This window comes from Canis lupus, chromosome 33 (genome assembly GCF_003254725.2).
Source record: "Canis lupus dingo isolate Sandy chromosome 33, ASM325472v2, whole genome shotgun sequence".
Taxonomy (NCBI): Eukaryota; Metazoa; Chordata; class Mammalia; order Carnivora; family Canidae; genus Canis; species Canis lupus.
Genome location: NC_064275.1, coordinates 19,915,823 through 19,928,287, shown reverse-complemented (window position 1 = coordinate 19,928,287; position 12,465 = coordinate 19,915,823). Strand labels below are relative to the sequence as shown.

Sequence of the window (12,465 nt, the reverse complement as noted above, 5' to 3'; positions counted from 1 at the left end):
TTGTTTTTTTTTTTAACAAAAGATATCTCTCTTTTTTAGTAGATACGTCTTTTCCTTCAAAACTCAGCAGAGCTAACCACTATACCAAGAAGTCTTCTATTCCAAGAAGAGAAGACTCTTTGCCCCTAGTTAGCCTCCACAGAAGTCTAACTTTCACACACTGTAAATCTCATCACAGACAGCCTCCGTCCTCCTAGCTCCCCCCATCTCACTGCATTCACAGACACATCCCAATGATGCACCCAGCAGAGGAAGAAGTGGTGCTCTCCACACAGATCCTCTGAGAGACATGCAGGTGTTCCTGGAGGCTTCTGCTCCCTCCCCCCACTCCTGGCTTCTTGATGGCCTCAAGAGTGGAAAAATATATAGTTCAGTGTTCTTTCAGATGTTCTCGGACAGCCTGAACTCATGAGCAGGCCTTTCCATACAGTTCAGATCTGCGTGTGTGTGTGTGTGTGTGTGTGTGTGTGTGTGTGTGTGTACATATGTGCTAGTAAGTTGGCAGGAGAGTATGCTATGGGCATAGATACAGTGCTTCAGCATTTCTAAATTATACTTTTCACCTTTTCATACCCCAAAGAGAAGATTCTTGCAAGGCTATAAAATGTTCTTCTCTACTCTAGAAATACACACATTTTCCATGCACCAGCAAGAAGGGACTATTTTAGGGGAATGGTTTCTGGCTTCTTTTACAAAATCCAAAAGGTTTTACTAATATTGGAAAAAAAATAAAACCAAAAAACTAGCTTCAGAACTTACTTGAGTATATATATGCTTCCAGGAAAGAACATTAATATTGAACATGATTTATAAATAAAAGCAACTAGCCTTCCTAGGGTACTTTTTTCCCCTTGAAGATACCTTAAAAGTGGTATTCTATTCCAAACAGAATAGTATGAGATGACCCAACTGAAATATTTTGTCTTCTACATTCCCCTAATTTGCGATGTGAAGATTGAAAATATGGCTGAGAATTGCTAACTAATTACAACTAACCTGTGCATCACCTACACAAATCTCTTCTTGGAATATTTGGTAGCCCAATTCGAACCACTTAGGCCTGTTAGCTAATTTCACTAATGGCCTAAGATCCAATTACTATAACTGTAGAATGAATAAAAGAATTGGAGGAATCTCCCCCCCCCCCCAAAAAAAAAAAGAATTGGAGGAATGTTGTATTAGGCTTATCCATATAATTCTTACGTTTTAGTGTCACTCTACTGACAACATTTTTTAAATGCTTATCAACCACAATTGTCTGTCAGATGCAGCCATTGTTCTACACAGTGATTCAAGACTCCATGTGCTCTTGAAGCTACTTTAATTATTTTAATAAATAAGGTGGGTATAAAAAAATAAATTAAATCTAAAATGGAAGTGAAACTATGGACAGCAAATTATGGCCACTATAGCTGTCGATTTCCATCTCAGAGACAGGGTTAGGAGAGATGTAAGGAAGAGTCTAATCATATCAGAAAACATCCCTGTCAATTCTTCATTTTCAATCTCAAGTATAAAGTGAGTTAGAAAATTTCTTTTCTTTTTATTTTTTCTCCGTCTCCTGGGCCTCCAGCATAACCATAACTTTCTTGGAGCTGAGTCTTCCTGGATTCTTTGCCACTCTATTTAGACTTGTTTATTATCTACCCTGTCTGCTAAACCTACTTCCTAATAGCTGAGAAAATAAGGGGCTGCAGGAAAGCAAGGATGGTTGAATAAGAGGCCACACACCCACCCTTGAAGGATCCCTCTTCAGTCTATCATTGTATACTTGCCTTTTCAAGCTAGAAGGCAGAGAAGATCCCATTGAACACACTTACTTTGCAGGTGTTGGAACTAAGCCCAGAGGATAGAGGACTGGTCTGGAATCACAGCAAGCCCTGAACAAGAACCCAAATCTCTTGACTGTAAGTGGTGTTTAGTCTATCATGCTGAAAATACAGAGCATTTGCACCAAATATTTCCTATATGATATTGGATCTATTGAAAACATGGATTCTATTCATCATCCTTGTGAAAACAATTTACAGGCAATTCGTTTAAATAAGCCCAGAAATAAATTATTGGCTTAGAGAGCCAAGCTTTATTGCTGTGAGATCAATAGCTGGTGAAAGACGGATGCAGAGATTCAAATTTTCTTGATTATAGGAATTGGTCTGAGGTTCAGCACCCGTTTCAGTCATTTTCTCATGACACAAAATTCACACATGACTAAGAGGGCTGGCAAAACTTACACATCCTTTCAAACCTCTCTCTCCTCTTTATGCACGCTGTGAACCATATCATCTTGGGAGATCTTCAAGGGCTCAGGTTCTATAGCTTGAAGCAACACCATTGGTTTCCTTTTTACCCTCCTTTTATGTCTGGTTAGGGAAAGCTTTCCATTCTTTACTTAATGAAGCTATGATTGTGAGAAGAAAATAAGAGTAATGACCACTCAGTGCTTTCTAGTCCATTAAATTGAGTGCTCTGTTCTCTCTCCATGTTTAGCCAAATGGACTATGTAACCCTTGCTGCTCTTAGTTCTGACTCCACCATTTAATCCTTCTGGGATGCTGTGTGCATGTGTATGTGAGTAGAGAAAACAAGAAAATATATCTGATGAATATACATTAGCATCTGAAAGTATTCTGTATTTTAAGAAATACTCTTTCGTTTTCATTTCCAAATATAGTTTTACCACTTTAAAATTCGCAGAGTTACTTACATGCCTTTCTGATTATTAGCTTCTTTCATGAGGCAATAGTAGTTATTTAATATGAGCTATGAAAGAATAGATAAAAAGCTTTACAATACGAGTTTCTTGACTCTAAAACATCTCTTATCTTTTGTCAGCTTACATTTTTTAAATTAAAGAGTCATTGTATTCCAATCTGCCCTCTCTATTAAGTTCTATATATTATTTTAGTTACAAATAAAAAGGTACCAGAGTCCTTTAGAAACGTACTTGCCAAAAGGGACAAAAAAGATATAAACACAAATTTTAAAAGATAGTAATTTTGATAAGCCAAATTCAGGGTGGGGATCACCTAGAACACACGAAGTTACTTTCGTCTGATTGAGATCTAAAAATTTCACTTTCTAATGTTCAGCTCTCCCAGCATATTCAATGGAATCAGTAGCACCTCTGTTAAGACCAACCAATTTCAACTGATCTTTATAGCTCTCTTAGGCTTGATAAAACAGTACTTGAAGGATTTTTAAACTAGGAACCTAAGACTCAGAACTAGTTTAATATTCCCAATAATTTTGGGGTGAGGGAATTATGACCAGGAAGAATGGGTAATTACTGGTTACTCATCTGTAAAAATGATTGCTCATGATTCCTGGACAAGGGCCTATAGGATCCAATTATACAAATGAAAGGGATGTTCTTAGATTAGGACACAATATTGGGGTTCTTAGATCTTCCCCTTGTCTTTGTTTCTTTTGGAATATACTTGTAGGGGTGTCAGGGTTCAATGTAAGGCGCAGCACCTGGTTCAGCTACTTGCTAGCTGTTCACAATGATCAAGTGCTGCAATCTCCCTGAACCTCAGACACCTCATCTGTCAAAGTACTTACACCATGAAAAGAGTGCTTTTCATGACTAAAGGGGGTAATCCCCATATAGCAGTCATCACAGGGTCTGACACTTGATAAATGCTCGTTACATGCTATCCATTATAAAAACCATGTATGTTAAACCTCGAAAAGACCTTAAAAGCCAACTCTCCTAGCTCCTCCTCTTAAAACTGAAATCTAGAGAGAAGTAACAACTTGCCTAAAATCTCACAGCTGGTTAGTAGAAATATTGAGGTAGAACCCTGGTCTCCTTAAGGTAGTCCAGTATTCTTTCTTCTGCATTATCTTATTGGACACACAGGACACAGAACAGCCCAGGAAAGTCCTGGTTGGTATTGTCTGACAATAATCGGAAAGTGTCACAGCTGCTAAGATAAAGAGAAAAATGCAAGGATTGAGATAAAAAACAGTACCTTAAAAGAGACGTAAAGAACTGCAGGGCTAAAGTTAAGGTGAGGGTTTAGAGTCCTTTCAGTTTGACTCCTGGTTCATCACGGACTGTCTGTGGACAGATTATGCATTTACTTTGTCCCTATTCTCAGAATGTAAAAGCAGAAAAGAAAACATTTTCAAATGCCACTGGATTGTTGTCAAGAAAAGCCAATAAAAATGATTACTCTAGCGATATAAAAATGCTCCATAAAAAGTTAATAATCAACAGTTTTTAAACAGCATGCCACTGAGTATCAGACAGGGTGCCCATGTTTTATAGACAACATTTATGGAGTTGCACAACCCAAATTTTCACTCTTTATGAGTTGTGTATAAATTTGGGAAGTGGATGAAACCACATTTCAAATCAAAACTGCTTATGAGGCACCCTGCCAAATAAGTGTAAATATCCTTGGGAAATCTCACATCTAATGTAGAGCTTGGTAGAAGAGGAACTCTCCTTTGGAGAGCTAAAAATGTTATGGATAGCTACCTTGGGCCCTGGGAAAATTTTGTTTAGAGGAACATAAAGAATTGCCCCAAATCCGGAAACGTGGGCTGGCTATTTTATTTTCTTACATGTAATTATGATTCCAGAAACTATGAATTTTGCATCCATTCTTTTTGATAACAATTTGGCAATAGAGACACACATTATATAAAAACATTTTTTTTTTCAGAATGCTTCATGTTGCATGAAGCACTATCTCATTCATATTTTGTCCCAAAGTGTGTTGGCATACAGAAGTACTCCATACTTTCTTGCAGAATTTAATTGAGTTGAGATTATTACTATGATTATTTTCAACACCACTTCCTGAATTACACCCTGCACCCACGACTGAATCAGAACTCCGTAAGATCAGTGGCCATATCTTACTCATCTTTGTGATCCTCATACCTAGCATAGTAGAAAGATAATATAAATGGAAGAAAAAAAAGAAGGAAGGAAGGGAGAGAGGGAAAGAGGAAGGGAGCAGAAAAGGGAAAGGGAAAGGGAAAAGAGGCAGGACAATCACACATCTACCTGTTTTGGCACAGGAAAAGATGCTCAAAATCACTCCTCATCAGGGAAATACAAATCAAAACTATGATGAGATACCACCTCACACCTGTCAGAGTGGCCAAAATTGACACAGAAAACAACAGATGTTAGTGAGGATGCAGGGTAAGGGGAACCCTCTTATTGTGTTAGTGGGAATACAAACTGATACCGCCACTTTGGAAAACAGTATGGATGTTCCTCAAAAAGTTAAAGATAGAACTATCCTATGATCCAGCAATTGTACAACTAGGTATTTACCCAAAGGATACGAAAATACAGATTTGAAGGGCCCTGGGAATGTACAGGCATGTACCCTGAGGTTTAAAGCAGCATTATCAACAATAGCCAAACTACGGAAGAACCCAAATGTCCATCAACTGAAGAATGGACAAAGAAGAGGTGGTATGTATATACAGTGGAATATGACTCACCCATCCAAAAAAGAATGAAATATTGCCATTTGCAATGACATGGATGGACCTAGAGTGTATTATGCTAAGTGAAATAAGTCAGAGAAAGACACATGATTTCACTCATATGTGGAGTTTAAGAAACAAAACAGATGACCATATGGGAAGGAAAAAAAAAGAGAGGTGTGTGTGAACAAACCATAAGAGACTCTTAACCATAGAGAACAAACTAAGGGTTGATGGAGGGAGGTGGGTGGGACATAGGCTAAATGGGTGATGGGTATTAAGGAGGCACTTGTTATGATGAGCACTGGGTGTTATATGTAAGTAATGAATCAATAAATTCTACTCCTGAAACCAATTCTACATTGTATGTTAATTAACTAGACTTTAAATTAAAATGTGAAGGAAAAAAAAACACCTCCCTTATTTCAAAGATCATTATTGATGACTCCAGTTAGAAAGAAGTAATGAGATCATGAAAATAAAATGCAGCCAAGTTTAACATACAGAAAACCTAGGGTAATGCAGAGTAACACCTGCCACTAGTATCAGTCAAGTACACTGTGGCAACCACCTAGTCAACCTCCCTGATTTCTAGCCACCTGGATGTATTACTTTGGTAGTACTACATCACTGAATATGGCCACAGCAGAGATGTTGGATTCCTCTACTGGGGAAAGTCAATATAATATCATGGAGAAGAGGGATCCTTGGGTGGCGCAGCGGTTTGGCGCCTGCCTTTGGCCCAGGGCACAATCCTGGAGACCCGGAATCGAATCCCACGTCGGGCTCCCGGTGCATGGAGACTGCTTCTCCCTTTGCCTGTGTCTCTGCCTCTCTCTCTCTCTCTGTGTGACTATCATAAATAAATAAAAATTAAAAACAAATATCATGGAGAAGAGAACGGCAGAATTCCTTCACTGAGAGCCTAATGAGCAGAACAACACTGTTCACCAAGAGACACCAAGGACACTATCACTAAAGTTGGCTTGGAAGTTCTCTCTTGATGGCTAAAGGGGACCAGTATCCTAGATATGCCTAAACACTCCTCCTCTTATAAAGGAATCATCATCAGAAATGCACTGAAATCTTTCAGTCATACGCATATCAAGAGATAGGTAGAGTGGCAAAGCAGAGTAAGAGAGAACTATAGTTGGAGGCTTTCGAAAAGCAAGGAAAGAAAAAAACTAGCCAACTCCAATGGTTAATATAAATGGCATCTATCTGTCATAAACCCATAAACAGTAAAGGAAGTAAAATAACATATTTAGAATTTACAAAGCATTGCCATTTGTATTAAAGCAGGGATCGGATTTGGTCTGAATTTCTTTACCCTCTTGCAGACAGAAATTATTGTCCTGAAGTCTCTCTAATCACATGTTCTGCCCCAAACCCCACTCCATATTCTCTTCTTGTCTCTCTATGCTCATCCAGGCAGCCATAGAATCCTATAGCAACTCAGGGTGGCCATCCATTTCCAGATGGAGGGGCTCAATTGGAAATACTGTTACTTTAACTTGGATTAGAATGAAATCCAATGGGAAATGGAAGAAAATGTGGTACAGGGTTCCTGGGAATTTGGGCCTCCTATGCTGTGATAGATCGCCCTGTCACCTCTAGTTTCTGTGATTCCTGAAACTCACCACATCTGGGTAATTTGTGCTTGTCACATATAGCAGGCAAGGCTAATAGACACATCAGTCCAGAAAGAAGCTACAGGCGGCATTTCAGAATCTAACCAAGAAGACAATACCTACCCCAAACTCAGAAACAATGTAAAATAAATTGTCCTTTGTAATTACCTTCAAGTTGAACTTCACCTACACTTCCAATCAGATTAATTGAGATATTTTTCAGTTGGAATTTGTAAAACTTAGGACAGAGCACAATCTCTACTTGCTTTCAAAAACCAAACACATTTTTAATCAAATAAGTGAATGGAGTAAGCAAGGTTGCAGGTGGAATAAGAATGAGTGAACAAATTATTATCTATAAATTAAATCTAGTCAATTTCATTCATTCATCACTTGACATTTATTGAGCATGTTCTATATAAAAAACTTTGTTAATTCATTTGGAATTACCATAATTTGCAAAATAATAAAACTGAATTTCCTTAAAAATATACTTTAGACTCCTCATTGATTCAAGCTGTCTTTCTGTTAATCCAAATCATGAAAACATACCTAAAATCACATCATGTGTTTGTTTATTCTCATAACTTTAGAAATTCCAATAAAAAAATGTGACTTCATTCATTCAAGTATTTTGTTTTTAAAACCATGATTAATTTCTAAATTTATAAAAATGATATAATAGGTAGTCTTTCATATGCAAAGTGATTTCCAGCCATCATATCTGAGACTATAACCTTAGATCTAAAGAAAAGTAGTGGGATCCCTGGGTGGCGCAGCGGTTTGGCGCCTGCCTTTGGCCCAGGGCACGATCCTGGAAACCCGGGATCGAATCCCACATCAGGCTCCCGATGCATGGAGCCTGCTTCTCCCTCTGCCTGTGTCTCTGCCTCTCTCTCTCTCTGTGACTATCATAAATAAATTAAAAAAAAAAGAAAAGAAAAGAAAAGTAGTTAACTCTCTTAACTATAGAGAACAAACTGATCGTTACCAGAGGGGAGGTGGGTGGCAGGATGGGTGAAATAGGTGATGGGATAAAGGACCACACTTGTGATGAACACCAGGTTATGTATGGAATTGTTGAATCACTATATTGTATACCTGAAACTAATAAAAATAAAAAAAATTTTAAAAAAAACCTTAAAAACCCCAAAACAATAGCAAAAAAAGTAGTCAACAAGGTTGGTTTTGCTGAGTAAATTAAAACCAACACCCCATTCTTTATCACATGCCTTACCTTTTCTAGGGAAATATTCCCATCTTCTTAACCACAAAGTCTGGTATGTAGTTAGAATAAAGATCTAAAATGAGTCACTTGTAGAAAGAGACATATGGTTTGTCTGGAGGCAGATAATGCTAATAAGAATAATAATCAATATAGTCTGGCTTCTTACGGAATTTTGGGGGTAAGATGAAAGAAGTAGACTTGAAGATATCTAAAATAATCATCTGTCAACTACAATATCTAATTTAGTATCTAAAATGAATATCAAGGAAACTATCCAATGATTACTTTCTCAATATAATGGTCAGATGCCAAGCATTTCCCAGACAACCCCCATGTAGTAGGTCCTTTCTCAGGGCCACAATATGGGTTCTTGGACACATCATGGGTTAAATTCACCAAGTTCAAAAGGAGTAAACCCAAACTTTTAAATTGGCACAGAAGCAATTTTATATTCAAATTCGTTGAGGCTGAAAGTTATTCATGGGACATATTGAGCTAGAGAAAAATCTTGGAGACTATGGGCCTCCTTCACCAATATGGATGGTTAAAGTGAGGGACGGGTCTAGTCTCCAGAGGTGACGTTCCGTTAAATCGATCTTGCTCTAGGAATGCTCTATTCCAATTCTGCACAGGCTCTTTGGGCCATAATAGTGAAAACACTCCAGCTTTCAAGTTAAAGCTCCAAATCGAAGAGAATCCAGTTCCTTTTTGTAATCATCGTTCAACTCTCAATTATTTATGTATATGGTAGAAAGTAGTATCTTCAATAGCAAAATGATAATTTATGTTTGACTTCACAGCATGTTCTATATTTGGGGTTTTTCTTTTGTTTCTGGCAACATCAACAGACTTATTTTCCTAATTAGTTTGACCCTGATTCAATGTTACAATTAACATTCTCTGAGCGTACACACACACACGCACACTACTCACCAATTGATGGTGGGGAGAATGCCCAGAAACATACTGTGGGATAGGCAAAGGTGGTCTGAGATTATGTTTTTGCTGCCAGCAATTCACAAATAGATCATCTGGATCAATAGGGAGTTGGCTGTACTTATAACCAGGCACTTCCCAGAGCCAAATAATCACATTAGCTAATTCCCATCTATATAATATATATAGCCTCCATAATTACTTATTAAACTAAGTGTATCCAGCCTGCAGAATACTTTTTTTTTTTAAAACCAGGATTACCTAGTTTTACTATTCACGCCAATTCAATTAATAAGATACTTGCCAGATCTCTCCATTTCTGGCTGCTACACAGACCCGTCGGATTTCCTTCTGGGCCTCGGAGATACTGGGGAGTGTAAGTGGCCAGAGTTAGCTCTTAGCCCTGCAGCTTTGGGGAATGAAGCACAGCTGCCCTTAATTTCCTGGAAAAAAAAAACCCTTCTAGATGTTCTCCCTGTCCCTTGATGGCCCCGGGGGCCCACCCACCCAAGGCAGGGCCCTGGAGGTGGCTCACCTATCTTTTCTTCGGCTTGGCTGCTCTCTGCAGCATCCGTTGGAGGCTGGGCTGTTGCCTTGGCAGCCGCATCCTCTGCAGCAGGGGTGGTGGCAGCAGCAGCAGCAGCAGTGACAGCAGCAGGCACATCGGCTTGTTTAGGCTCCTCCTTGGCTGGGGCGTCTTCGGCCTTGGAGGACGGCGAGTTGTCAGTGGAAGCTTTAGTGGCACTTTCTGTCTCAGCAGAGCCGGCCTTCTCCTCTGAGGGGGCAGGAGCCTGGGGGGCCCCCTGCTCTGTGGCAGCATCAGGGGCGCCCTCCCCCTTCTTCTCCTCGGAGGGAGTTTCGCCTGCCTTGCCAGGTTCCTCAGGCTTGGGGCCTGAGGCAGGGGCTGCCTCAGAGGGAGTGGCACCTTCTCCCTCCTTCTTCTCCAGGCCATCAGCAACAGGAGCTTCATCCTTCTCCTTCGCTTCTGCCTCAGCAGCTTGGGCATCACCCTTCTTCTCTCCTTTGAGCTTTTTCCTTGTTATGTGTCCACGGAAGCTAGCCTGAATTTTGGTCGCGGCCTTATGAGCTTTATCTTCTGGTTTGATGCCATCTTGTTCAATCTTTTGGTCCTCATCATTTTTTTCAACCTTTGTGGAGAAAAGGGGGGTTTGAAAAAACAAAAACACAAGAAGTGGAATGAATGTTCTTTTCCTACAGATCACAGCATTCAACAATATTCATTAAACCATGTATTTTGTAGGAGGCTCCATGTTTGAAGTTAAGAAGTCAACAAGACTCTGGATTCAAATCAAGCCTTTCCTCTCTTTGATGGAGAATTGGGTAGACCACACATTGTCTTACGGGAAAACTAATGTCCTCTTGGCCTTCCAGAATCACTGGCATTATTTTATATGTATTTCTTTCCCCAGCTCAATGTCTCTCTCCATTACCAAACTTAAACCGGCCTTTTTAAAGATATAGCTTGATAATTCAAATTACGTTCATCCTAGGTTTTAATCAAAGAGCTCTGAAAGGTACTGTTTTTCACAATTCCTGAAAGAGGATGCTATGGAAAACATGACGGCTTAGAAATTATTATGGAAAAGTCTATTTGTTTTCCCAAGATTTCAAATCTGGTCAGAAAACCAATAGACTGAGGCAAACAGTATGATAAATAAAAGTTTAGAGCACAAATCCATCATGGTTTAGTGCAAAATGCAAACGAGTTTCAGGGCTTTGAGGGAATTGTTCAGAATGTGACAACTCAGAATGCTGGTCACAAAATGATGCCTACTTTCACCTTTATGTGGTCTAACCTCACTAATCAACACAGAGACCTTCAAAATTTGAATATAGGAAATGGTCATGATTTCTGAGTTAAAAAAAACAAAAGTATGGAAAACAACCATTTCCACTTTTGAAACAGTAGCATATATTCACTAAAATCACAATTTCTATTCCCAAAGCAATTTAAACCTAAAATTAATTTTATATTATCATTAATGGAGTCATCCTGTTACTGAACGCAAGAGACTTGAACACAATTTCTTTCTTTTTTTTTTTTTATCATTTCGTTGTAACATTTATAGAGTAACATATGCTGAAAATCACTTTTTTCCCATTAGGAAATTAAATCAGAAGATAGGCAGAAAAGGTATAGTCATGGAAGGAAATGTATAAGGACGTCCGTACACAAAAATTTTATGTAGCTCTATGGTTGACCATGGTGCCCTAATGCGGTTACTTATAGTCTCCATTCACTTCTTCCTTTAACTGTGGAACATTTAACTTTTGTTTACTTCTTCACTGTTCTAGACAATGGGGAAAGACAGTGGTGAACATTGCAGCACATTTCCTTCAAAGGACTAATAACAGAAGAGTGCTTTTCATGTACCAAGTCCTGTGTCTGGCCTCAATCTTGACTTTGGCCTGATCTTGGCCTTCACTCCAGTTTAAGAGGTAAGCCACAGCAGATCAATACAGGGAGTATTTTTTATCTGTCCTACCAGCCCTACCCCAGTGACCCAGATCCTGCTAATCATGATGTAGGTCTGTCTGAGTCTCTGGACAGGCATATGGGCCTGTTGCTGTGTAGGTTCATCAACATGCTAGTGGATACACAAAGTTATTTTTGAAAATTAGCTACATACAACAGTAAAAGCAAGACTGACAATTTTCCAGTAAATTTTATTTATTTATTTTTAAGATTTTATTTATTTATTCATAAGAGACAGAGAGAGAGAGAGGCAGAAACACAGAGGAGAAGCAGGCTCCATGCAGGAAGCCTGATGTGGGACTCGATCCCGGGACTCCAGGATCATGCCCTGGGCTGAAGACAGGTGCCAAGCCACTGAGCCACCCAGGGATCCTCTTTCCAATAAATTTTAAAAGCAGTTTATCTTCTCCCTCAGTTAACTGTGCGTGTATCCGTACAAAGAACGAAGGAGCGGATGAAAAGCGTTACAGAGAGGCCCATTTCTCTCTCTCCTCCCAGTGTCGTGCTGTGACTCTGTTCAGCTCTCTGATGCACTACCACTTTCCCTCCATCCTGCTGTTCTTGATAACTCCTACTGGGATGCACACAGCACAATCTGGGGCATGGGAGCAGCTGTCCCTGCCAGGAACTCTCTGCTCAGAGATGGAAGCATAACCCTGTTAAATTAACAGTTGTGAATGGAGCACAGAGCCAAGATGTTGTTAATTTATTTTACT

The 12,465-nt window shown here is 39.3% G+C and overlaps 1 protein-coding gene across 2 annotated transcripts in view; it reads right to left on the bottom strand.

Annotated features, from left to right (window-relative positions):
* The window catches only part of GAP43 (growth associated protein 43), a 101,550-nt gene that overhangs the window by 35,820 nt on the left and 53,265 nt on the right, over window positions 1-12,465 (bottom strand). For both annotated transcript variants that reach the window (XM_025476842.3, XM_035710114.2), the window contains exon 2: window positions 9,788-10,400. In XM_025476842.3, coding sequence (XP_025332627.1) covers window positions 9,788-10,400 — 613 coding nt within the window. The remainder of the gene's footprint in view (window positions 1-9,787; window positions 10,401-12,465) is intronic.